The sequence below is a fragment of the Esox lucius genome, chromosome 8, assembly GCF_011004845.1.
Source record: "Esox lucius isolate fEsoLuc1 chromosome 8, fEsoLuc1.pri, whole genome shotgun sequence".
NCBI lineage: Eukaryota > Metazoa > Chordata > Actinopteri > Esociformes > Esocidae > Esox > Esox lucius.
The window spans coordinates 4566193-4593852 of record NC_047576.1 but is presented as its reverse complement, the minus strand read 5'-3'; the positions used below and the strand labels follow the sequence as shown (position 1 = coordinate 4593852).

Below are 27660 nucleotides of genomic sequence, written 5' to 3'. Positions count from 1 at the left end.
TTAAAATGGCAGGCCTAGTCAAGGGCAAAGCAGCTAGATATTTGTGGTGTTAAGGAGGAGGAGCTATCTGTATGCCTAGATGTTCTCGCATTCAAATAAAGCGTGATAACGTGGGTGTGTGTGTGTGGGTAGTGGGTGTGTGGGTGATTTGTTTGTCTGGAGAGTCAGTGTGTGCGCGGGGGTGTGTCAAGGCCACAGTAAGTGAGACCGTGTTCTCAGTGGGGCCCTGGTGAGTCCTGTGGGCCGAATGACTCACCCGGAGGTACGTACATATGGCACCGTATTGACATCTCTGTTTATAGACAACACTGCTGTTTAGGAGCGACCAGTAGCCCTCCACGAGCAGCTAACCAAGATCTCAGGGGTGTGGGACAGGATGGAGCGCGTACCACCAGGCCGACATTAATCTGCTCTGGAAGTGCCGGTTGTTCTTCTTCACTACGGGCCTAAATCAAGACCACATCTGAACACACCATGCTACAATCCACCAATACCATGTGTCCTCTCGAACAGCCCAGCACAAAATGTAAAATCTACGTCAGCACAGCCAATCCAGAATATTTTTCTAATTTCACAGATCAGTAGCCCTGTGTTATGCTCCTTTCTTGCTCAAACAGGGATCAAGGATTTCAAAAGGGAAGGTTGGCCACAATGTTCAGCGGCTTCGTGCGTCACACAAACCCACCAAAGATTAACAGCGGTGAAAGAGGAGGGGTGTCACCGGTCGCATACGAACCAGTGTTTAGTGAACAGCATGGATTTATCTTCAACAAACTGACCACGTGGATTCTCCTTAGTACATGCTGGTATGAGAGTTAAAACGAAGTAGGCAGAGTTACTGTTAATTGACAAAGTAAGCTACATACTTTAAGCCAAGTACTAATTTAGGCCTTAAATATGGTTTCAATATGTAGTCTGGGTCTTTGCATCTTTTTTAAACTTCCCATGACACAGTAGATAAGTTTCTAGGACCTTTTAATGCTTGATTTACACCACTTGGCCAAAGATGGCAAACAACATCTTTAAATTGTTTTTGGCAGTGATGGTTTTATATTTTGGGAACAGAAGGTCCCACCAACAAAAGCCATAATGTATGTGCAATCTGAGGGTATGAAAAGTCCTCACTAAGTTGAGAAACAAGAAGCACTTAAATGCAGAAGAAAGAGGTCTTCCTTACCTTCTGATATAGCGTGAGGTTTGATGATACAACAGGTACAGTCTGAATAACTGGCCGTGTTCGCAGGACCTTGGCCTGCAGTGGATGGGAAGAAAAACTCCAGTTCCTAGAAAAGGGAATTGAAGCAATGCTCAATACTGGTGTCCCTCAGGGCTCAGTAACAGGTCCTCTCCATTGTCTTACTACTACAGATGAACCACTAAGAAATGTATTGGCTGATACAGATTTTTCATATAACACAATCACCCAATGTCATACTGATGTTTATTCATTTCTGCACCTGTTCAACAAATTAAATCATAGGCAAGTTATTTTTTTTTTTATAACGAAATACTATCACAAATAAAGAACAATTATAAATTATACGATAATACAATAAATACACAACTCCTTTCTGTAATTGTATAATTTAGTAAATAAGATATTGGATTTCCTACTTACTACAGGAAACCCCCAGAGCTTGGTAACATATCATTTTTAATGTGTTAATACTGGTGTCCTCAAGGGCGTGGTACTATGTCCTCTTTATTGTCTTACTAGTGGTTTCCACCAAGGCTTGGTACTACATCTTTAATGTCTCACGTGTGGTGTCACCTAAGGCTTGGTACTACATCTTCAATATCTCATGTGTGGTGTCACCTAAGGCTAGGTACTACATCTTCAATATCTCATGTGTGGTGTCACCTAGGGCTTGGTACTACATCTTCAATATTTCATGTGTGGTGTCACCTAAGGCTTGGTACTACATCTTCAATATCTCATGTGTGGTGTCACCTAAGGCTTGGTACTACATCTTCAATATTTCATGTGTGGTGTCACCTAAGGCTTGGTACTACATCTTCAATATCTCATGTGTGGTGTCACCTAAGGCTTGGTACTACATCTTCAGTATCTCATGTGTGGTGTCACCTAGGGCTTGGTACTACATCTTCAATATCTCATGTGTGGTGTCACCTAGGGCTTGGTACTACATCTTTAATGTCTCGTGTGTGGTGTCACCTAGGGCTTGGTACTACATCTCCAATGTCTCATGTGTGGTGTCACCTAGGGCTTGGTACTACATCTCCAATGTCTCGTGTGTGGTGTCACCTAGGGCTTGGTACTACATCTTTAATGTCTCGTGTCTGGTGTCACCTAGGGCTTGGTAGCTGGCCGGCTCCTGGGTTCTCTACTAAAATGCCTTACTCTTGCTGCTGAAGCCAGTGAGTCAGATCCATGTCCAGCGTTTCTGGTGCCATCGGTGCCAAACTGGGCTCTAAGACTAAGAGAAGCCTCTTTCCGTGCTGTGCTGGAGTCAGTTGGCCCGAGAATCCTCCTCCATACTGAGACAGCCTCGTCGCCCAACAGCTCCATGGCAACCACAGGCCCAGAGGTCATAAACTGTACCAGGTTGCTGAAAAACATGGCATGAAAACCTCCAGTAAAATGTCAGCTCTGGACGTTTTGTTTTTGGCCACTATTTCTGAATTATTTCTGCTTAGATGGTCGAGTAAAACACAACTGAAGTTAATACAGATTTTCTAAAAGTGTAGGAAACACCACAGAAAAAACATTAATTATTCTAACTAAATTATCTTTATTTAAGATAGATTTGTTTCTGCCATGGACCACACTGTCAGTGCAAGAAAATGCATAAAATCATAATGATAGTGTTTATTGGTAGACGGCCCATGAAAGGTGTCTCCTTGAAACTTGCCCTGGCCACTGCGCTCACACAGAAACACAGGTAAATAATTCACACGACAGGACTCACTTGAAGAAAGACTTTGTCTGATGTTCTGTGTAGAAGTCCGCTGCCTCCCTCCTGTAAGGAACCCATAAACAATTACAGTTAATAAGTGATCAGACGAAGTCGGACGTCGACTTTGCATCTCTCTTGGATCATTCCCAGGACAGGCCTAGGCGATGTCCTAAAAACCCACCCTACTCTAGATTCAGGACTTCACAGACACAAGCCGAGTCCAGGACAACGACAAAAAAAAAGGTCAACGGAAAAGACGACACCCACGGAGCCTGAATGGCTAGTTTTATTCTGCACACTACATGGAAAAGACTTTGGAGAAAGAGGCTGGGTAAAATGCTACTGCTACAGGTGTCAAATCAGAGTGGGGCCATCGTGTTGTTCCCCAGGCAGAGATAGATGGCGCGTACAGAACGACTGCAACTGTTTCAGCTGTCTGTACTGTCCTCATAACACGCTACAACCCTGACGTTCCAGGTGTGTACACTGGGGATTCTGCTCCTTTTCTGGTGCGATAAACCGAGAAAAAGATTGAAAGGCTGTCCCGAAAACATACAATAATTAAAACCGCAGGTGGTCAATATATAAAATGCAGCCATTTTAAAATGAAAGTTGAGGGGGAAAAACAGCTTTTTGCTTTTTCAAATTCTTGAAATGCATTAGTGGGTAGGTAACTTTCATGAAACCAGATTGTGAGTGCAAACAATTTATTGTCTCATCGGAAAACCGTATGAGTAAAGACTGTGATCAATGTATTGTTTGGTAGAGAGAAGTTCAATGCAATGACTGAAGGCAAACAGTTTCAGTCAAGGCTGTTGGATCAATACAGCGTCTGATAGAAATGGTTGAGTCACATGTGCCCATAATCCACTCAGGAACTGGGAGAAACAAATGAATCCTATTTTAACTGTCATCATTCTGAATTATGGGTTGAGTCTTCCTGAAGTCTTCTTCTTACATTGTCTGTTTGATAAACGAGCATTACAACAAGGGCATCTTTGATAGGCCTTGTGGGACTCTTAATCATCATCGTGGTTGAAAACCTTCCTGGGATTAAACTAAAAGCTATATTAATCACAGGAGCTACCAGCCTAACACACACTATCTAAGGTAGCCATTTGTTTTGCCAGATTTCTTGTTTGGATGCTAATGAAATACTACACCAAACATCCTGTACTTTTTGATACACCCAGTCAGCTACAACTCAACAGATTTCTGTCCAACATTTCAACCACAGCTAGTCCTTAAGCCTGGATCATAATCACCCTGTTCTTATTCCACAGTGATTTCCATGCTCATATTCTCAGCAGGGGACAAAACATCAAAGCCACCGAGGCAGCCATTAAGGCTGTGCGTGTGTGTGTGTGTGCGTTGTTTGACTGGTCTGAAAGGAGTAGTGCTGCCACCATCTGATCTAGTCTGCCTTCCAGGCAAAGAGAACTTCAAGCCCTGGCATTCAAAAACCACATTGTCAAATGCGCTGTACTAAATTGTAATCAGGGCTGTGGGGTGATAATAGTACTTAGCTCATACACAGCATCACGGGACACACCCGGGCAGGGAACCTTAGTCAAGGTAAAAGAAAACAATTGGATCCATTGCAATCTGATGACAAGGAAACACCTCTGGTTTTCTTTTGCTGTAGGTGCGACAAAAGGGTTCCGTAAGAGTGTCTGAGGGGCAGCATGACATTAACCTACATTATGCCTCAAAATGCACAACACTCCTGCCCACAGACAGGTCACTACCACATAGTCCCCAGACAGACAGGTCACTACCACATAGTCCCCAGACAGACAGGTCACTACCTCACAGCCCACAGACAGACACAGACATACAGATTACTACCAGATAGACCACAGACAGACAGACAGGTCACTACCACATAGCCCACAGACAGACAGACCGGTTACTATCAGATAGCTCACAGACAGACAGACGGCTTACTACCACATAGCCCACAGACAGACTGACAGACGGATAGGTAACTACCACATAGTCCAGACAGACAGGTCATTACCATACACCCCACAGACAGACAGACAGACATGTTACTACCACATAAATGTATTGATGTGGTTTCCCTCAGGTATGCATACCACCACTAAACTCAAGCGGCTAATCCCTCAGGATGACACAGCAGCATTACTACGGGATGATGACGGTGACCACGCTTTAAGTCCCGGCGGGCCGTTGGGTCGCCTCCCAGCAGGAACCAGCAACGCCGGCCGGGTCCCCTGTCACACCATATGTTCCTGACACCCTACACCCAGCCATCTGAACAGGAGCTACTCCGGCAACTGGCATATGTGACACACATTGCTCCCGAAACCTTGTCATCACCCGCTGCTCTCTAATTTAATGGGCTTTGTTCTGAGATGGGAGCTGGAGAGGCACGGAACGTCGTGACTTAGCCGTTTTCAAAAGAAAAGTGGCAGTACTTCAGAGCAACCTCGCCGTCGAAGGGAAAACGAGATAGGAATTCAGAAGAGGGAAACCACTGCTCACACCCGGTCCCATCACTTAGACATGTTGGAGTGCGTGTGCAGCTTTTGAAAGAACACCTAGCAGTGCTTAACTGCACCGACACCTGCAGAACGACACCAGGTAATTTACAAACACAGAGAAACACAGAGAAAGAGAGACACAGAGAGACAAAGATACACAGATAGAGAAAGACAGAGTGACAGACACAGAGACCGAGTGGAGACTGAAGCCATCTCTGACTGATCTCTGTGACACTGTCATTGACAGGGTTCACTCAGCCGAAACACCTCACCACGTCAGCTTTGTCATTTTGGCTTTGGTTACAATCAGGTTGGCGTCGTATATCATCTGCAGAATGTCTCCCAACTTGCAGACTGCATCTGGTTTGATCATGGCAAGAGTTCTGTGGGAAATACAACGGAAGACAGAAAAACAGGATTTGTATTTGTATTGTCACGCGTGGACTAGAACCTTGAGTCTTGCTGCTAGCATTAGCAATTTAGCAGTCTGTCCGAGTAGGTCTGGGACCGTCATGCTTGACCTTTGAAATGGGGTCAATACAGTGTAATGTAATGTAATTTTTTGTTTTCAAAACAACCAGTTAACATGTGTAAGGGGGGAAACTGTGTTTTAAAGGGGGTCATTGGGTGTTGCAAAAACTTTCTTAATTAAACAAATGAAATAAGCATAAAAGTCTTGTGTCATTTGTTCACTCGTGTTCCCTTTAATTAATATGACGTTTTGGTTGAACAGAAAACAAAAACAAATAGAGAACAAATCCTTTTTCAAGGCACTGTACATGGCAATTAGAGAAATCTAGACTGAGTGGGAGGACCCAAGAGAGAGACTGTGAGAGACAAAGCAAGCGAGAGCAATATATTTATATTTTATTGTGGCTTCAGAAGTATTCACAACCCTTCACATTATCCATATGTTGCTGTGTTAAACAATGAATTTATTGATTAAACACATTTATCAATAAATACACATTGAAAATAAAAACCTGAAATATCTCCTGAACAAAAGTATTCAGACCCTTTATTCAATGTGATCGCTTTGGCAGCGATCACAGCTTCAAGTCTTCTTGGGTACAGCTTTAAACACTGGATTTAGCCAGTTTCTCTCATTCATCCTCGCAGATCCTCTGAAGCTCAGTCAGATGGTATGGGGAGTGGCAAAGCTACTCCAGCGTCGTCTTGGCAGTACGCTTCAGGTTGTTGTTGCACTGAAAGAAGAATCTTCTGATGAGTCTGAGTTCAGCATGATGCTCCCTCCAACCTCACAACAGGGATGGTATGGGCAGCTGATGAGAGTGGGGTCTGTCTAGCCACTCTACCATAAAGGCCTGATTGATGGATTGCAGCAGAGATGTTTGTCTTTCTGCCAGGTTCTCCCAATTCTCCAAGAGAAACTCTAAAGCTGGAATGGCCACTGGAGTGTCACTGGGAGTGGCCATTACCAAGCCTCTTCCTGCCTGGTAAATTAGCTTGGCCGGAAAACCAGCTCTAAGAGTCTTTGCGGTTCCAAACATCTTCCTTTTCCCAATAATGGAGCCCACCGGGCTTTACCAATTATTTTAGAACCTTCCCCAGATTTGGATCCTTACATAGATAGGTGTGTTCAAAATAATGTCCAATCAAGTTGAAGAGACACCTCAAGGATGACCAAAGGACATAGGATGCTTCTGAGCTCAATATTGAGTGTCAAGGGTCTGAATAATTATGTTCATAAAATATTTGGTTTGTAATTTGAATAACTTGGACCAAATTTGGGAATACTTTTCTTCACTTTGTCATTTTGGGGTATTGTGCGTAGACTGACGGCAATTAATTTGTAATCAGTAATAAATTCAGTGGGGAAAACAACAAGACGCAAAGAAAGTGAAGGAGTCCAAACACTTTCTGAAGCAACAGACCAGAAGGTGAGTGTAATTCTGTGGACAAATCGGAGCTGTTTGGTATTCATCAGAGCAGTGCAGAAATAGAGGATAGAAAAAGGCTGCTAGAAGATGACTCATCATCCCGATGAGACAGACACGACTCTGAACACAAAACGCTTCCCACCACCTCCTATCACACTGTGAGAACGGCCCAAATGGCACCCTATTCCCTAGAGTATTGGTGCAACACTCTTGACCAGGGACAGAGATTATCCATATGTTGTGCCAAAGTGGTGAACCAAACAGAGATTAGGGTGCCATTTAGAGCGCGCTACTGGCACATGAATATTCATCCGAAGGCCATATAGTGCTCATTAAAGGCCCAACGGACAATACCACGGAGCTCCAGGAACTTACAGACAATAGGAAATTACTGTTTGTCATGCAGGAAGTGATGCTGAATGTCATAGCGTATCCCCAAGACAGATGGTTGGCCGGCCAACACTAGAGTGAATAGCTACAGTATAGTTATGTAGTGCCTGCTACAGCCTGAAAGCAGCCCCACACAAAGAAAATAGCAGACGCCTTCACCCTCTCATCCGAATAACGAACTAGATCCGCAGCTGCTAGCGCTCAACAGGAGATGACTGACATGGACGCTAACAAGCATTTTGTATGTTGCTTCGGATTTATCACTTGATTTAAACAACACATTGTTGTGTCAGTCAGCACTACAAACATGAAGTGTACAGTGCCTAGTAATGACAACTTGCTCTCTCTACAGCATATCAGAAGCATGACGATCGCAAAATAACGATCTGACTCTCTGTCAGATGAGCAGATGGAAAAATAGACAGGCGACAGGCTGAGCAGCATGCTATCACTCTTCCAGCCTGTAACACGGTATTGTCTGGGTGGAGGTGATGCACCCCCGACTTCACAGCACCACACACACACCTTTCTTTTTTGCTGCCAAGCTTGTTTGCGGTGTACTGGTCTCCATATCCAATCAGGTTGAGCTGACGGGAGAACACGTTCACACGGTTTCCCACAAACAGGTGCTCCTGGTGAAGTTCGTCGTATTTGGTCCTTCTCAGAAAGGTGCGCTGGTTTTTCACGTCAAACTGGGCAAAAAAACAAAAGCAAATTTTTAGCAGGTCCTAATATAACAGATTACCCAAGCAAGCGTTTCAATACCCAAGTATTCATAGAGGAAAATATGGATGACTTGGTTGTTCGTGCAGAGTATGTAAATTCGAGACAATATATACATGAAGTCTAGTTGACAGTTAAACATTAATCTGAGATGTACATGTATACAACATGCTGCAACACGCATGTTGAAGGGGGACAGTCAGGCAACCAACATACATCTGGATATCTTGCTTTGACACCCAGGACCCTGGGACATTGTCAGGAAAAACAGGCTGGCCTACACCTTCATTAGTTTAAGGACAACTTCCGAGTTACACAAACTGAAAAGACTAATGGAATATGTTGTCAAGCTCTAGCTGGCCTGATGCTCACCATCTCCACAGAGCCGTCTTTGGGATAGAACAGCAGCTGGTAGCGCCGCAGGAGTGCTGCACTGGGGTCGAACCACTCCGCCAGGAAGGCAAAGCGCTCCTCCTGAGCACATGACGACGGTGGGAAGCACAGACGCGTCAGGCAGCCACCAAACACTTGCAACAGTCAATCTTTAAATCGCATTAGCTCCAGTCTTTCTGGTCACTGTTATTGTGCGGATGAGAAGTCCTCAGTTTGACTGGTAAATGACGATGTACTAGGATGGTAAGTACAGGTCGGTTAACGGCCTTAATTTAACACAAGTTAAAGGTGGACTATAGCCTTCAACATAAGCAGTGTATTAAGGCAATCTTTTGTAGCACCAAGCTGAAAACCACGGTCTACATTCAAATCGGTCCTTGCATAGGGAGGGGGAAGAAATCGTTAGCAGGGATTCCTGATCTAATCTTGCAACAGCAACTCCCTCAGGCGGTTGCAAAGCTAAGAGATATTGTGGGTTAGGTACGTGCGCAGTAACGATGACCCACTGGACTTGGCTGGGCGGGAAGAGTGAAAAATAAGGCAGTCTGGCTTTCCCAACGTTCCCAAATCAGCGGAAAGGTATTAGAGTGCAGAGACAGGAAACGAATTAACTAACATATTAAAGGTGTAGGGTACAAGTGGACAGGACATTAACTAACACCGTAATAGTGTTGGGTACAGGACATTAACTAACTAACAGGTCAAGGGTGTAGCATAAAAGGGTACAGGACAGGACATTAATTAAGACGTTAAAGGTGTAGAGTACAAGGGGACAGGACATTAATTAACTAACATGTTAAAGGTGTAGAGTACAAGGGGACAGGACATTAATTAAGACATTACAGCTGTAGAGTACAAGGGGACAGGACATTAATTAACTAACATGTTAAAGGTGTAGAGTACAAGGGGACAGGACATTAATTAACTAACATGTTAAAGGTGTAGAGTACAAGGGGACAGGACATTAATTAACTAACATGTTAAAGGTGTAGAGTACAAGGGGACAGGACATTAATTAAGACATTACAGCTGTAGAGTACAAGGGGACAGGACATTAATTAACTAACATGTTAAAGGTGTAGAGTACAAGGGGACAGGACATTAATTAACTAACATGTTAAAGGTGTAGAGTACAAGGGGACAGGACATTAATTAAGACATTACAGCTGTAGAGTACAAGGGGACAGGACATTAATTAACTAACATGTTAAAGGTGTAGAGTACAAGGGGACAGGACATTAATTAACTAACATGTTAAAGGTGTAGAGTACAAGGGGACAGGACATTAATTAAGACATTACAGCTGTAGAGTACAAGGGGACAGGACATTAATTAACTAACATGTTAAAGGTGTAGAGTACAAGGGGACAGGACATTAATTAACTAACATGTTAAAGGTGTAGAGTACAAGGGGACAGGACATTAATTAAGACATTACAGCTGTAGAGTACAAGGGGACAGGACATTAATTAACTAACATGTTAAAGGTGTAGAGTACAAGGGGACAGGACATTAATTAAGACATTACAGCTGTAGAGTACAAGGGGACAGGACATTAATTAACTAACATGTTAAAGGTGTAGAGTACAAGGGGACAGGACATTAATTAAGACATTACAGCTGTAGAGTACAAGGGGACAGGACATTAATTAACTAACATGTTAAAGGTGTAGAGTACAAGGGGACAGGACATTAATTAAGACATTACAGCTGTAGAGTACAAGGGGACAGGACATTAATTAACTAAGACGTTAAAGGAGCAGGGTACCATGAGACAAGACATTAATTAACATTATGAAACAGTTACACAGTTTAGATCAGAAAAGAACAGGATAATAATGAATTTATCTAACAGTGTGTGGGTGTAGAGTACAAGGGGACAGGAGACTCATTAACAAATCTAAGACATTAAGGGTGTAGGGTACAAGGAGACAGAACCGACCTTAAATATCCTTTATCTATTAGGCCGATATTTCTACTTGTTCAGGCTATCATGAATAATGGGAAGAAGCTGATAATTTTGGCAAAGCTAATGGGGACCCTAATAAAATCCAAATAAAATTTAGTCCAAGGGCTAATCAACAAATCTATGACATACATTGTAGAATCATGCAAATAAATGACCATGTGACATTTTGTGCTCTTCGCAGTTATCACCTACACAGTAAGTTATCACCTACACAGTAATACCGATCAATATCAGCATGAAGTAATTCTACACAATTATATAATTGCCTAAAGAAACTGTAGTATCAATTTAGGAATTATACTTCTTGAAATGGTAAACTTTAAAAATCACATTCATAGAGCAAATCTGTTTTTCAGATAGCCATGGCAACACGTCTACTAGTGTTGCTAACTGATTAGCTGCGTAGTACAGTAGATGGAAGAACCTGTGTTCATCTAACAGAGCACTATCTTTCGAGGAAAATAAAATTACAATGCCCATTACATCTTCAGGCTGATTGGTGATCTGCAATGCACGTAACTGGTTTAAAGGCATTTTGAAATGGGACAGTGAGTTATCTTTCATCTCCAGGTCCGAGAAGATAAAGCTACAGCAGAATACTGCACGACTTCCTAATTTGTTAGAAAAAGCAATCATGGTGAAAACATGGATTTCTAACCAAGTATAGAACCCAGGCTTTCCCCACATTGGTAGTGGTTTCATAATTTGTGTTTCATTATTATTCTATCAAAGGCTCTGTCTGAAGCAAATGGAGTGCTCAGCCATCACAGACTCCACAGTCCCTTTGGTTAGTTTCACCTTTGACTTTAAAGGGCAAACAGAGCCGGGGAGGCTATTTTTACCATGCCTTCATCAGCACCGTGGCGACAGGGCTGACATGAAAATCTCTCTATACAAACACACAGTCTGGAGGCCACACTGCCTGTCATTACACCCTTCAACTTTCTCATCCATTTCTGAAACTTTAATTACAATATTTAGTCACAGACAACAATGATCAAGTGACTTTTAAAGAACACCAAGAGGTCAGGGAGGTATTATATTTATATCAAACCACACCTTTCAGAAGGCCTTCGAGCTATGGCATTTGGAAAGAGTGAAAGGTACATTTTCAAGTGATATCAAGGTGATACGTCTAGTATTTCGTGCTTGTGTCAGTGCGTCAAGCATGTGGTCTCCAGCTACACAGGACAGAGCAGGGCTATCGTTTCAGCAAGGTCTGGGAAGAGAAAAATCTGCCATAGTTTCTCAGACACCTGCTGTCTGACAGTGCTATCACTGGAAACATCTCCTGCTGGGGCACTAAACTCCGGCAGATCAATATGCGTATTTCAAGGAAGTGGAGCAAATGGGGCAAAACCTCAAACCTGTCTTAGTTTCAACACACCTGGATTGTCTTTGTTCTTGATTCAGCCAAAGAGGTGTCTTCTTAACATCCGTGTCTGAGTGCAAATGTTGTTTTGGTGTTGAAAATACTCTGGTATTCAAGGAGATGCATGTTTTGCTCCAACAAAGTGTGTTGCCATTTTGTCTCATCGACAGAGACGGGTCAGTGTCATCTTGAGACCCCTTACAGGTCAATGCCTCCCCCCACCCATGTGCAATCAGATAAAGACATTCAGAATGAATTTAGAATCAAGAAAGGATATAGTGCAGCTCAATCCAGGTTGGTTGAAAATTATCCTACACTTTAAAGAACATCTGTTCGTCACTTCTAATGCTTGAACCAAAATCAATAAATCAATGTTTTAGTACTAGCTAGCTGACTGTGAGCATAATATTGTAAAGGTTGTGTCCATATGAGTCTATGACAAAATGCTGCCAGCCCTAGTCCATAACAAACATAAAACAATATAGTCAGTGCATTACCAGAGCCATAGTTAATCAACTTATAGCTTGGCAGTTAAGGTCCCTTCATACTTACTGAACTCGACTCCTAGTTGGACATGTCATGAATGGATGAGGCCAGCCACAGCAAATTACATGAAAGACAAAATTATACACATATAAAAAAAAAAACGACACCATCCACTCCCTTATCAATACGGTAATGGCAATGACGGATGATTAATAACATGTGGTTCGTTATTAAGATAAAACAGTAAAACAATCAGAATAAAAATGCTTCTGTTTTGACTGCTGCTTTTCTGACCATCACACAACTTCTATAACGCATTGTGAAGAAATAACGCCATCTGTCGGTAGATAGGGGCACGACCAGTCTGGGAAGCCCAGCGCGTTAGCAATGTAGCAACGTAAGTCGCAAAACATAGCTAATTAGCTACATTAGTTTCTACAGTACTTCAGGTTGATCGCAACTACGGCACTGTATCCTTATTGTTTATTGGACATTTGTTCAAACTAACATTTATGTCCGATAACTAATAAGGAGACAGTAGACTAGCCTATTAGTTGTGGCCGAAGCTTAGCTATGTTAAACGTACCTCAACTGTTTTACTCTGTTGTGTGGTTAGGAACAAATATGCTTGCGTCTCCCGAACTTATTTAAATACAGTACGTTACGTTACTTACAGTGGCTAGCAAGTTAGCCAAATAACCTTGGCTATCGACGTTACAGTACTGTTAATAGTTATTGGAATCAAATCAGATACTTAGCGCTACGTTGTTACATTGCGAAAGTTAGCGCACTGCACGTCTTTATTCATGGCATAACATTATTTTCAAATTGCTAGCAATATTTATAATTAATATATATATATATTGCCTTAATTTTTTTAGATCACAAAGTAACTAACATTGCTTTATCTTACCATTATTATATTTTAGAGATCCCAGAATATGACAGTCTCTTTATTTCGGTTAGCAGCTAGCATAACCAGTTAGTTAGCTCTCTTAGTTTGACAACCAATCACCATAGCAACCTGAGCACAAAATTAGCGCGGTTGAAAGCCAAGATGTTGCTCCCTATCTAACTATATGTATATTAACCGCTAGATCACTTGAAATCTGTACACAAAGATATCAAGAAAAATGTAAGCAGATCATGAAACATTTCAGACATTTCCGGAAGTAGTTGCTTCTTGCGCACGTAAGGTCATTTTCAGTTTGTCAGATAGGAGACTTAAGTAGATAGGAGGGTGCTAACCGATTATCGCTATTACGATTTTGTAGAAGTCACAGGGAAGTGACAAAAAGTCACTGTTACTGTACTCGGCAAGTACAAACTAACCCATTTTGTGTAAGATATATTGCGGAGAGAGATATGCTTACGCGTAAATAAGCATGGACAAAATAGATAGTGTGAAACCTTTTGTAGATGTTGGTTTGGGTCCACTCATTTTAGATGGTGGACTAGCAACAGAACTGGAATCTGCAGGTTTTAAACTACAAGTAAGGCAATTCAGTCATATATTGTTTGTTGATTAACATCCTATTTACAGTATTTTAACGTAAGTTTTGTTGCGTTCAGGGGGATCCCCTGTGGAGTGCACGTCTTTTGCACACAAACCCACAGGCTGTTAAAGATGCTCATTACAGGTCAGCTCAAAATGATATAGCAGCCTATCTGTTTGTATGTGTTTTTGTTGTGGTCGTGGTTCTGCCGTTACACATGACAAGCGTGTCTGACAGGGTTCTGAGTTGTCTCTATGACTTATCGTCTTAGATTCCTGTGTGCTGGTGCAGATGTGATCACCACCGCCACATACCAGGCCAGCATTGAGGGCTTTGTCAGGCACCTGGACATGACGCCTGAACAGGCCAACCAACTGATGGTGACAGGGGTGACTCTTGCCAGAGAGGCGGTCAAACACTTCACCACTGACCACCCACCATCAGGTGAGTGGGTGGGCTGGTATCACCCGTTCCAACCCACCAACGCAGCCAAGCATTCGGCTGTACTGGAATGTGGATGCCTGTCCAAAATGTTTGTAGGGGTGTGCCAGAGAGCTCACAGAGCTCTTAGAGGAGTTAATTGGGATTGTTGTGGTTTATAGATCGCAGGGAGCCTCTTGTGGCAGGTTCTATTGGACCTTATGGGGCATTTCTGCATAACGGCTCTGAGTACACTGGAGCGTATGCACAGGACATGAGCACTGAGGTAAGGCTGGCAGTGCCAGGAAATTCACATAAAGGTTGATCAGTAGCTATCCAGACTATGGTTCCAAAGGTCTGTTTGTTCTCTCATTATCTGGGCTTCTAGGAGCTGAAAGCCTGGCACCGCCCCCAGGTCCACTGCCTGGCGACAGCAGGGGTCAATCTCATTGCCATGGAAACCATTCCAAGCGTGAAGGAGGCTGAAGCGCTGCTGGAGCTGCTCAGAGAGTTTCCAGATTCTAAAGCCTGGCTCTCTTTCTCCTGCAAAGTAATGCTTGCTGTCAACACAGTTCTCCACGTAGAATTTACAGTGTTGCCCGTATATAGTAGGCTATTTGACAATGTTTACCTGGCCTATTTTAACCATGATGTCTTTATGAATATAAAAACATACACAGGAGGTATGAATCCAGTGATAGCGTAATGTCTCGTGTTCTGCTCAGGATGGACAGTGTATTTCTGACGGCAGCCGTTTCTCTGAGGCAGTCCAATTGGCCAGCAGGTCCAGTCAGCTGGTGGCTGTAGGGGTGAACTGCTGTCCTCCAGCCCTGGTCCAGCCACTGCTGGACTCAGCCCAGTCCCAGAGGAGAGCAGGCCTCAGCTGGGTGATCTACCCCAACAGTGGAGAGGACTGGGACACACACTCCGGGTGAGTCGGTGCGGAAATAATCACTTTAGAGCCCAAGTGTCCTCACAGCTCGAAGGTCTCTGATCAAATAGTTGTGATTTAGTACTGCTACACACACATGTCTACGGACAAATGCACCCAGGTGATCAAATGCTTCAGCTGACAATTGGGAGTATAACTTGCAAATATTTTATTTTAACCTTTTTCCTAAACTTTACAATTTAAAAGCTGGATAGAACCAGAGAGTGGAGTTCCATCATTTGCTGAACTGAGTCACCAGTGGATGGAACAAGGGGCTGCGCTAATCGGTGAGTCATTAAGATGAAATTATCTACTATACAAGGCCACGTTGTCTGTGTGGGTTTACAAGTCCACGTTGTCTGTGTGGGTTTACAAGGCCACGTTGTCTGTGTGGGTTTACAAGGCCACGTTGTCTGTGTGGGTTTACAAGACCACGTTGTCTGTGTGGGTTTACAAGGCCACCTTGTCTGTGTGGGTTTACAAGGCCACCTTGTCTGTGTGGGTTTACAAGGCCACGTTATCGGTTTGGGTTTACAAGGCCACCTTGTCTGTGTGTATTTACAAGGCTACAGTCTAGTCTGTGTGTATTTACAAGGCTACTGTCTCTCTGCGTTTATTGACAAGGCTACAGTCTCTCTGCGTTTATTGACAAGGCTACAGTCTCTCTGTGTGTATTTACAAGGCTACAGTCTCTCTGTGTGTATTTACAAGGCTACAGTCTCTCTGTGTGTATTTACAAGGCTACAGTCTCTCTGTGTGTATTTACAAGGCTACAGTCTCTCTGTGTGTATTTACAAGGCTACAGTCTCTCTGTGTGTATTTACAAGGCTACAGTCTCTCTGTGTGTATTTACAAGGCTACTGTCTCTCTGTGTGTATTTACAAGGCTACTGTCTCTCTGCGTATATTGACAAGGTAGGACCTGTTGCTTGTCTTCCAACAGGAGGGTGTTGCCGAATCAGCCCTGCTCACATAGCGGAGCTGAGAACACACATCCATGGAATCCTGCAGGGGTGTGGTGCCTCACAGCAGAGATGTTGAAGAATGTGGGCCAACGTCAAGAATTGGAGAGTGAAGACTGCCTAGGAGTTTAGAACCTAGTGCCTCTGAGCTTATATGATGTTGTAAGCCTTCTGTTTTGACCCTGACCATGTATGGACTTACATAAAAAAGAGACTTTAATTATTTCTTATAAATTGTTATTAAGAAAAAGAAGACTGATTACATCAAATCCACATGGATAAATAACTATACATTGACAGTAGTGTTGGGATCGATCTAAACACAGAACCACAGACACTTCAGTCTGTGGTTTCACACAACATGGGAGCCATCTTGCTTATTCTACTGCCTGCCTTTCCCTTCGGACATCGGCAGCAATACTAACTGAAAATCTGTAGGTGATTGGGCTTCTCAGGTATTTTCTTAGGGAAAACTCCCAACTTAAACACATCAGGTTTACAGGACACCGCCATGTCAGCGGAAACACACCGTTTGGTGCATGTTTGTGAACTAGGTTTCACTGTAGTCTCCGGACTTTAGTCACACTAGCAAATGACTGACTTAAAAGTACATAATAAATTGACCTCATTATCCTCTGATTCCTTAATGGCTTAAAATGCAACGATATCAGACATTCCTAATAGCAGCAGTCCTCTATACATTGCTAGGTGAGTTAATCTAATATTGTTTTGCAGGTAAGTGTATCAACTTGTATGTTGTACTGACTTGCCAATACAATAATCCAAGAACGTTATTGTGCGGATGATGGGATATGAATGGGGTTACCTACGTGTTCTAGATAAATCAAATAACACGTTGCCTCTTTTTGGTGCAAAACCCAATGAAAACGTTCGTTATGTCAGCATTTAGCTTTTAGCTTGATCAGCAAGCCTCAGTCATCTGCAGCATCTTCCAGATCGCTGTCAGGTGAGCTTCGATGTTGGTACTCCGTGGTGTTGGACAGACGTTTCCAGGACACGTCTTTCTGGTTACTGGTGCCTGTGCTGTTAGATCGGCCTAGCCGTGCCAAAGCCTGGTGTTTTCCTGAGGTTTTCTCCCGGTCTTCATGGCCCTCTGCAGTCCCCTGGTGGAGAAGGTCATGCCTCAGGTTCTCCAGGGTGAGGGCCCAGGGACCAAGCTTCTGCCAGTTCACCCTCTGGAAGGCCATGATGCAGTGCAGGTTCCCCCCCACCTGGCAGAGGAGGTGAGGTTCATGTCAGAAATGCTGTACTGTCAGAATCCCCATTAATCTCTAGGTAAATAGAAAATGTTGCTTGGTTTAAAGGTGCTAGCAGTAGACTTATACACAGGGATCTAATACACAATCTAAACAAAGTTGACATACAAACATCTACAGTTAACAGTGGTGATATAGGACAAAGGTGTATGACTGCTGATATACACATTTGCGTGCCGTCCGCCTGCCTGTCATCTTCGGAACAGTGGTTGAAAGGGGCGGGAGGTCTCACTGATGATCTTTCCTGGAGAAACGAAGGGTGGGCGGAGCCTATGACTCACCATGCAGACCGTACAATTCAGGGCAGGTTGGCCATGAGGTGGTCAGGCACCGACCCAAACCAGAGGAGGTGACGACGGACTTCACGAGTGATGCACAAAGCCAGATCAGGGCCGAACGATCTCAGAATCTTTCCGAATCTGTGATCGTTGTGAAGTTGTTGTCCTTCCATTCTTTGACTGTAGCCGATGACGGTCTCTAGGAATCTGAATGATACTGGTGAGTGAGCGGCTGGGTCCTTAATCTCAAGTCAACCCGTGTGTAGTTTCTGGTTATTTTGACCACACCAGACCACCATTCCGGCTGGCACCTCCATGTTAACAAGGACTTGTCAAAATCGGTGTCACCAGCAAGTACAGGTACAGTCGTTGGTGTAGAGCGTATGCGTCCTAACGGCACAGCAGTAAGGAAATGTGCTTACCCATCGCCGAGTCCGGTTGGTCAGGAAGTCTGTGATCTTCTGACAGATGGAGCTGGGAAAGTTTGTATTGTAGTATTTCTGGGACTGCGTTAAAATCAGAGCAAAGGTCCATTGCATGAGGTGTCCTAGTGATCCATGGATCTTACAGAGTCAAATCTGTAGCAGAACAAGATTTCATTCGACAGCGAGAGGTCAACCCATGGACTGGCGTTGTTTTGTGACACAAAGGTTTGGTGTGTTGTTGTTGCCCTTGAACAGGTTCCCTTTCTTAAGTTTCGAGGTAGCCCTCTAGCTCCACAACGATCTTGTTAGATCACGTCTGTGAAGTGTGCCTGACAGGCTTTGCCGTTTGTATTCTGTGCCTGTAACAGCGCATCGAGACAAGGCATCACATGATCCGATATCCCCAGGAGGCATGGGTCCATGTCACGTACACAGCAGGACCCCATGTGTGTCCTGGTCCTTGGTGCGGCGCGCTGAATACAGTGGAATCGGTTCATTTCACCCATCCCATTGCGAGCACCGGTTGGCCAAACCGAACCACTGTAACATAACCGTAGACTGAATTAGAAGTGACAAACCTTGTTGGTTTTGCGGCACTGAATGCCCCGTTCAGTGTGGCGAATATCCAGGTACTCTGGATTTTGTGTGTTCAGATCGGTGACAATATCGGCCCACCTAAAATGACAGTTGGATTGGAGATTACGAGGGCAACAGGGCTAGGACTACAGCTTGTTTGGATGATCAGTTTGATGCCGGCATACACGGACAAAACAACATGGTCCAAGAAAAATACAATACACCTACTTTTTGCAGTGAATTGCAGGGTGTTTCCTGCTCGGTTCACCAATGAGAATCCAGTGCTCCATTTCATTATTGGGTAATGAACCCCTTAAAACAATGAACGTTTTGTATGAATAAATGACTTAATCTAATAGACAATTGATAACCATTTCCTAACCTTCTAGGTTGTTCTGACATGACAAAACAGTACTTGCTTGGTGAACCTAATCAACTGAGTTTACATCACTGGCATATCTACAGACTGAAGTAACAGTATTTTACATGAATAAGCACAGCTATGAAAGAAGCAAGGAAAAGGTACCTGTAGGCTTTTGCTGCTTTGAAAGGTGTTGCCTCAAAGCCCACTGGACAGAAGTAGTGGTTCTGACAGTGATAGATGTAGGCCATAGTGTCATCTTTAAGACCTTGGGTCAACTTCAACAACGCCCCCTCAGCTGAAACAGAGAGGGCAAATACTCAGTCATATTCATTGGACCTGGGTCAAATTCAGATACGCCGTGTTAGCTGAAACAGAGCGGACAAATATTGAGTCATATCCTTTAGAACCTGGGTCAAATTCAAATATGCCATGTTAGCTGAAACAGAGAGGGCAAATACTGTGTCATAACCTTTAGACTAGGGATGCAGCAATACATAAATTGTCTGATACCCGATAGCCATATAACAGAATCAGCCAATGTTGATACCAACGTTTTATGATTTCTGTACCTATGTACTCTGGCATGAAATAAACATTTAGCTTCTGACGATGCTTCTAATTTCAACAAATGCTAATTAAAATTATTTTTAAAAAATTACATATATAAATAAAAGACAATGAAAAATGTAATACATATATACACATTCTCTTTCAGCCATTTTACAAAATACAATGTCTGGAAATAAATGTGGTGAATAAGTTAAAATACTTCCTCAACAAAACTGCAACAGAGAAAAAATTAAAAACAATAGGACCCACAGCTTAAGGAAAAAAAAAAATATAAATATAGTATATTCAGACAAAAGCAGAATTGTTCCGAAATAATCAAATTAAGCCAAATTTTAAGTATTCCAACATACCAATTGCTAGCCGAAATATCTGTGCACCCCTACTTTAGACCCTAGGTCAACTTCAACTATGCCCCCTCAGCGGAAACAGGGCAAATACAAAACAATGCAGACAGACTAAAAACATGGCTTTATCCCCTTTATCCACTTGTCACTTGTGGACTCTTAATATCTCACCCGGCACAGCCAGAAGAGGACTGGTCACCCCTCTGAGCCTGGGTCCTCTCTAGGTTTCTTCCTAAAATTCGAACTTCTTAGGGAGTTTTTCCTAGCCACTGAAATTCAACACTACTGTTGTTTGCTCCTTGGGGTTTAAGGCCGGGTGTCTCTGTAAAGCACTTTGTGACAACTGCTGTTGTAAAAAGCGCTTTATAAATACATTTTGATTGATTGATTGATTTGATTGGTCACTGTGTGTGTATGTATCTTGTTTCCCTCAGAATAGACTAGGCAGGACGGGGCAGAACATACGACTGAGGAAAGAAAGGAAAATAATGTTACTAAATATTATTGCCTGATATTTGACCTCCTTTACCAAACATGTTAACAGTTACCAAACAATTCTAAATAATTTCAAAACCTTATTTCCTTCCGATTTATTTAATGACAAATCAGCCTAAAACAATTTTGAGTAGCTAACAGCTCATATTTATGGGGGATCATGTTAAATTTTTTCAACATTTTGGGGGAGTTCTATTGGACAGTCCAATGCCACTACTGATGAATGGACTGATGTTTTTGCATTTTTTATTATTTAACCATCATCTAAACTAAGTCAATAGAGATCCAATTGTCACAATGAAGACCTGAACAAAAAATATTATGTAGATTGAGTGAGCAAGAGGACAAAAATATCCTTTTCGCACATCAGCAAAAGGCTGAAATCTGAGCATTCCATGATTTATTGTAACATCATCCAGTTCGTTAGTTGAGAGGAGAGATCACACACTCAAAATACACACACAATACACACACACACACTCACCAGTCTCCCCTGCAGTCTTGTGTTTCCCCTGAGGCTTATACAGAATATAGGAACAGCCACGTACACGGAAATTTTCATTGATTTGCCGGAACCATCTGTTCAGAAACAAGAGAATACAGAGTCTGACGTACAGAAAAGTTTGTACAGCTGTGGCAAGTTTTACACACACGCACACTTATTAAATCATTCCCTATTTAGTTCTCAAATCCTTTGATAAAAAGTGCTTTTGTTCCCCACACCTTGTTTTTGGATATTCAAAACCACAGAACCAGCAAAGGTTACTGCATCCAGGGACAATCTTGTAGCCATACTTCCTGCTGGCAAAGTGCTCTGCCTAATCGGTGCTCAATCGACAGCTTTTTTCAGGCTCTCACTAAAGGTTTTGCACCATACCGGAATGCTTTTCAGTGTGTATTTGTAAAGGCAGACCAACCAGTTTTTGCAATTCAAAACAATTCAGCTTATATTTTTTTTAATGTCTTACCTGTTAAAGGTTTACAGTTTCAGAGTCAGAAAATCAACCCTGTTTAATTGTAGGCAGTGTACTCTTTCTATTAAATGATTATTATGTATTTGTCAGTAAATACAGCACTAATCAGTGTTGCGTAAGAGCTCTAATATTATTTAAATGGTGCAAAGTACATTTCCACCAGGATATATGTTTGTTAAGGTGGGATTTTATTTATTTTTTGCAATGCAAACATTTTGCAAAGCAGTCATCAATGCAATGGGTCGCTAGACTGAATAATCCACAATCTTTTTAACACTTTTTGGTTTCTACATGACTCAATTAGTGTAAATTCATAGTTTTGATGTCTTCACTATTATTCTACAATGTGTAAAATAAAATAAAACACCCTTGAATGAGTAGGTGTGACCAAACCTTTGACTGGTATTGTAGGTGTCAGGGAGTTTAATTAGTGCTGCACTCAATCAGAAACAAGGTGTCACGTCAGATACTACCTCATCAGAGTGGCGTTGCCAGTGAAAGGACCAAACTTGATCTCCTCAAATGGAGGCTGGAACCCCAGGATATGAAGAGCCTCTTCCTGGGAGATTGGTGGAAAACTGAAAATACAGAGAGTTCATACAGCGTGTCTTCCTGTTAAAGACTTGGGATTGGTAATGGTGGGAGCACTGTGACCATGGAGGTGGATTGAAGTAAACTACATGCCAGTAATGCAGCGGCCATGTTTGTGTAGGTCTTCGCATGTTTCATGAAGTGTGTGCCTCTCCCTTGTATGTCTTTTTTAAAGGGAAATACATTGTTTCACAATTTGATGTCGGATGGTTTCTCAGGCCGGAAAAAATATATCACTTTGTGGACCAATGAGAAACACATCTGGTGGTTTTGTGTTTTTATTCTTTTTTTAAACGACCATTATAAATGTTCGCTAACTACAGCCACTGACCACTACAAATCAAATAGAACTAGTGTGAGCACTCTTAGAAAAATCTCGAAATCACTTTAATCAATTCATAATTGGTTTAATGTTAACTTAGGATGGTGATATTCTGAGTCTGTTCCTAACAAAGGGTCTTGATAACATTGTCCATACACAAAACTAGAGGCAATAACACAATGCCAACCTTCCCGCTCCCAGCGTGCTGTACAGAAAGTTCCAGCAAGAAACTAATGAAGAGATCCCACATGACATCTTGTACTGGGGGCGGCTGATGCAGTACCTAAGAGACAGTGAGAGAACAGACAGGCAGAGAGAAAGGGGCAGACCAAATGAGAGAGAGTAACAGAGATAGATAGGGAAGTGGGGAGTTGATTATATGAAGAGGGCCCTCTGGCCAGTAGAACCCTAATAGTTCAGTACACTCCTACTGTTGGTCAGACAGGGAATGTTCCAAAGCAAGGGTCTCCAACTTTGAGGCCCAGAGACAGTTTCTGCCTGCAAGTCATCAGTCTGACAACTGACCTGTTTGACTCTCTTCAACTGGATACACACACACACACACACACACACACACCATACTAATCGACTAAATACACACCGTCTAAATATTTAAAGTGCATCTAGAAAGTATTCAGAACCCTTCACTTTTTCCACATTTTGTTACATTACAGCCTCATTTTAAAATTGATTAAATAGATTTTTGATGGCATTTCCAGGTTTTCTACGGTTCAGTATGACCCTACTAGTTTGGGACTGCTGTGTTTAGGGAGTTTCTCCCATTCTTCTCAAGCTCTGTCAGGTTGGAACGGGGAGCGTAGCTGCACAGACACTTTCAGGTCTCTCTAGAGATGTTCCATTGGGTTCAAGCCCAGGCTCTGGCTGGGCCAATCAAAGACATTCACAAAGCTACTCCTGTGATCTCTTTGCTCCATTCTTAAGGTAATTGCAGGTTTTCGAAAGAGGATCGGTCTGTAGTTTGCTCCGTTTGCTCATCTTTCCCTCCATTCTGACTAGTCATCCAGTCCCTGCCATTGAAAAACATCCCAAAACCACAGCCTTATGCTGCCGCCACCGTATGGATGGTTATTGGCCAGGTGATGAGCAGTGCCTGGTTTCCTCCAGGTGGGACAGTTGGCATTAAGGAGTTCAATCTTAGTTTCATCAAACCAGAGAATTTTGTTTCTTGTGGCCTGTGAGTCCTTTAGGTGCCTTTTGACAAATTCAAAGTGGGCTGTTATGTGCCTTTTACTGAGAAGTAGCTTCACTCTAGCCACTTTACCATTTAGGCCTAATTGGTTGAGTGCTGCAGAGATGTTTTTCCTGGAAGGCTGTTCTATCTCCAGACGAACTCTTGAACTTTGTCAGTAAGACCATTGGGTTCTTGGTCACCTCCCTGACCAAGGCCTTTCTCCTGTGCAGCCCTAGGATAATTGTTGGTGGTTCCAAATTTCTTTCATGTAAGAATGATGGAGGGCACTGTGTTTTCCCCTTCAATGCTGCAGAAATGTTTTGGCACACTTCCCCAGAACTGTGCCACAACACCATCTTGTCTTGGAGCTCTACAGACATTTCCTTTGACCTCATGGCTTTGTTTTTGCTTTGACAAGCACTGTCAACTTATATAAAAAGGTGTTAATATTGAAAGGAGTTGAGTTTCGAATCATGACCAATCAGTTGAATTTACCACAGATGGACAATCAAGTTGTGGAAACATCTCAAGGATGACCACTAGAAAAAGGATGCGCCTGGGCTCAATTTCGAGTGTCACAGCAAAGGATCTGAATACTTTCGTCATTGTCATATTCCTGTTTGCATTTCTTTCCCCTGTATCCTCTCCTCTGTATAAAAGGTACTGAAATTATTACCATCTTCTGAGGTCCAGGACTTTCCTCTGTTTGATGTCATCCTGCGAGGCGTGGAGAGGAAGGTCCTGGAGGTTCCTGCTTCCTCCTAACGTCTTCATTTTCTTAGCGCTCGCTCGTTTGATGTTGCCTAAAAATAGAAGACATCTTTAAAGCTTGGACACATACAGGACAGTGACAAATAGTATGCTGTCTTTTTATAGCACTTATCTGCTCGGTCTGAACATGATGAAAAAAATGCCTTGACTATCTTTTGTCATACTTATGATGACAACGATGTTCTTATAATGTATTCTCTCTTATTGTCTCCTATGTTCTCAACCTTGTTTAAATTATTAGCATTTACTGAAACATTCTGTGTAATAAAACACCCACTCCCAGCATATTAAATATTAATTTAGGACAATATAGTCATGATAAAAGAACATAAGTCATGATTAAGTCACTAAACAACATTACCGATTATCCATTGTCTTTTCACTTATTCAGAATACAGAACCAATAACAGATGGCTCCAAACCCAGTACCTGGCACATATCGCAGTAACAGATTAAACAGCATGAGATTAACACCACAAGAGTTCACAAGACATCCAGACCTACAGCAAACACGTAGAACCTCACTTAAAATTGACTATAGGCACTCCTAGAAAAAGGGCTCCAAATGACGGTTCTAAAAAGGTTCTATCTGGAACTAAAAGAACCTGGGGGGGGGGGGGGGTGGACGACATGTAATAAAAGTGTGCAGCTGATGTTCTGGCTTACTTGTCCTGGGTTTTCGAGTTAGCACGGCATCAAAGTTAGTGGTATCAATTTCCCAAGCCAGGATAGGCTTGGTGTTGCCGCAGGACACGTCCTCCATGTCGAAGTCCTCCTCCGAGGCCTCCTCCACCGCGGCAGTGTGCCCCTGGGATGGGTCCGCAGCGTTGGGCTTCCCTGACGGGGCCCCGCCGCCCTCCTGCTTGCTGGAAGCCGCCTCCCTGGAAGTGACGGGCGGGCGGTAGACTGACGCGGCCTGGTTCAGGAGGGCGTAGTCCGAACACACGGTGTAGAACGTCTCTCTGGAGTGGGTGACAGGGCAGGTCCACGTGCTTTGGAGCTCCGCGCCGGAGGCTCTCCGGGTCAGCGAGGTCAGCAGGTCGCGTTGGTCGTCCTCCCTGCCTCTGGGCAACGGTGGGGGTAGCTGGGGCGGAGGCTTGGCCTGGTCGTCTGGCTGACTCCCAGGTGCGTTCGGTCCTGGGCCATTCCCGATGTTAGACATTGAGAGGATGGCGTAGGTTTCAGACGACAGAATTACTTGGTCTGTTTGAAGGGGTGGGTAGTTGCCTATGCTGTGAGAAAAGAAAGGATTAATATACCCATGGTGTTCTAAAAATACTGTTACTGCTTTTATTAAACACACACAAACACAAGAACTTAAAAAAAGGATAAATGGATGTTTTGTATATATAAACACAAAACATACATACATACATACACACACATATATATATATACACACACACACCGATCAGCCATAACATTATGACCACCTGGCTAATATTGTGGAGATCCCTCTTTTGCTGCCAAAACAGCACTGACCCGTCGAGGCATGGACTCCACTAGACCTCTGAAGGTGTGCTGTGGTATCTGGCACCAAGATGTAAGCAGCAGATTCTTTAAGTCCTGTAAGTTGCGAGGTGGGGCCTCCATGGATCAGACTTGTTTGTCCAGCACATCCTACAGACGCTCGATTGTAATGAGATCTGGGGAATTTGGAGGTCAACACCTTGAACTCGTTGTTGTGTTCCTCAAACCATTCCTGAACCATTTTTGCTTTGTGGCAGGGCACATTATCCTGCTGAAAGAGGCCAATGCCATGAAAGGGTGCACATGATCTGCAACAATACTCAGGTAGGTGGTACGTGTCAAAGTAACATCCACATGAATCAGCAGAACATTGCCCAAAACATCACACTGCCTCCGTCAGCTTGCCTTCTTCCCGTAGTGCATCCTGGTGCCATGTGTTCTCCAGGTAAGTGACACACACACACCTGGCCATCCACGTGATGTAAAATAAAAGGTGATTCATCAAACCAAGCAACTTTGTTCAAATTCTCCGTGATCCAGTTCTGATGCTCACGTGCCCATTGAAGGCGCTTTCGGCAGTGGACGGGGTTCAGCATGGGCACCCTGACTGGTCTGTGGCTACGCAGCTCCATATGCAAACAAACTGTGATGCCCTGTGTGTTCTGACACCTTTCTATCAGTACCAGCATTAACTTTTTCAGCAATTTGAGCTAAAGTAGCTTGTCTGTTGAATCGGACCACACGGGCCAGCCTTCACTCTCCATGTGTATCAATGAGCCTTGGCCGCCCATGACCCTGTCGCCGGTTCATAGCCTTTCCTTCCTTGGACCACTTATATATATACACACACATATACACACAGAGGATAAATGAACAATCTCAACTTAATGAAAAACAAAAACTAGAGAAAGAGGGGGTTGAAAATACCAACCAAGAATATTTCCCATTTGGCCCTTGAAGTGTTGAGAGGTAACAAAACAAGCAGTTCAACCTGATCTAGATAACTATGAGTGATGATCATTAAATAATTGAGTACAAAAAACCCATAGTAGTGTTTAACCACTTTATATTATACGGCCGTTTAATTACAGACCCTACGATAACAATGTTTATTTTGCACCCAGCTAGACAGGAGTGACTGCCATCATCATCGATCATATTACTACCTGTCATATCAGAAGATGGCAGCAGAATGATCAATAGGAATTGCACGATCTTACAACATTCATGCAAAAGCGCGTAAATATTGTACACATACCTTTCATGATGTATTGGATTTTAACCTTGGTAGTAAGCAAACTATTCACATAGCACAGAGTTATGTTGGGATAGCTTAAAATACTCCTGCACACTGATGTCCTGCTCCTTCCGTAGAATAGCAATGATGGGCTAAACCATTCTGTAGCTAGGGGTGTGCAATTCTTATCTTAAATCACTCGATTTTTCAGGTCAGAGCCATTCATAAATTGAAGATGCCAACATTGTCGAAACACACTTTTTTTAAATGCCCATCCTACAGCTAGGATGTTCAGCAGTAATTTGTT

General features: G+C 43.0%; 3 protein-coding genes across 8 annotated transcripts in view; 1 reads left to right on the top strand and 2 right to left on the bottom strand.

Annotated features, from left to right (window-relative positions):
• Nucleotides 1-13833, bottom strand: part of nme7 (NME/NM23 family member 7) — a 41118-nt gene extending 27285 nt beyond the window's left edge. The window contains exons 1-9 of one of the 4 annotated variants that reach the window (XM_010871281.4): nucleotides 13573-13817; nucleotides 12726-12737; nucleotides 12189-12243; nucleotides 8812-8913; nucleotides 8242-8408; nucleotides 5698-5808; nucleotides 2931-2981; nucleotides 2363-2570; nucleotides 1178-1283 (exon numbers count right to left, since the gene is read on the bottom strand). In XM_010871281.4, coding sequence (XP_010869583.1) covers nucleotides 1178-1283; nucleotides 2363-2570; nucleotides 2931-2981; nucleotides 5698-5808; nucleotides 8242-8408; nucleotides 8812-8814 — 646 coding nt within the window. In that variant the 5' untranslated portion in view covers nucleotides 8815-8913; nucleotides 12189-12243; nucleotides 12726-12737; nucleotides 13573-13817. 4 annotated transcript variants of the gene reach the window in all.
• A 26-nt stretch (nucleotides 13834-13859) lies between these two features.
• zgc:172121 (uncharacterized protein LOC337599 homolog) lies at nucleotides 13860-16690 on the top strand. Its single transcript, XM_010871277.3, has 8 exons — nucleotides 13860-14152; nucleotides 14232-14299; nucleotides 14427-14599; nucleotides 14758-14861; nucleotides 14964-15125; nucleotides 15301-15506; nucleotides 15714-15793; nucleotides 16449-16690. Exons 1-8 carry the CDS (start codon nucleotides 14045-14047, stop codon nucleotides 16544-16546), a joined length of 999 nt encoding a protein of 332 aa, XP_010869579.2. The 5' UTR covers nucleotides 13860-14044; the 3' UTR covers nucleotides 16547-16690.
• LOC105011331 (basic immunoglobulin-like variable motif-containing protein) lies at nucleotides 16688-27552 on the bottom strand. Of its 3 annotated transcripts, none has more exons than XM_010871275.4 (10): nucleotides 27375-27551; nucleotides 25313-25878; nucleotides 24552-24678; nucleotides 22871-22966; nucleotides 22244-22348; nucleotides 21281-21375; nucleotides 19550-19682; nucleotides 19252-19335; nucleotides 19026-19122; nucleotides 16688-17699 (listed from the first exon to the last, which is right to left on the bottom strand). In XM_010871275.4, the coding sequence occupies exons 2-10, from the start codon at nucleotides 25806-25808 to the stop codon at nucleotides 17400-17402; spliced, it is 1533 nt and encodes a 510-aa protein (XP_010869577.2). In that variant the 5' UTR covers nucleotides 25809-25878; nucleotides 27375-27551; the 3' UTR covers nucleotides 16688-17399. The 3 variants fall into 3 exon arrangements, with proteins under 3 accessions (XP_010869577.2, XP_010869578.2, XP_019904510.2); XM_010871276.3 differs by lacking the exon at nucleotides 27375-27551 and adding an exon at nucleotides 26080-26157; XM_020048951.2 differs by lacking the exon at nucleotides 22871-22966 and having other exon boundaries at nucleotides 27375-27552.
• Between the last annotated feature and the right edge of the window lie 108 nt (nucleotides 27553-27660).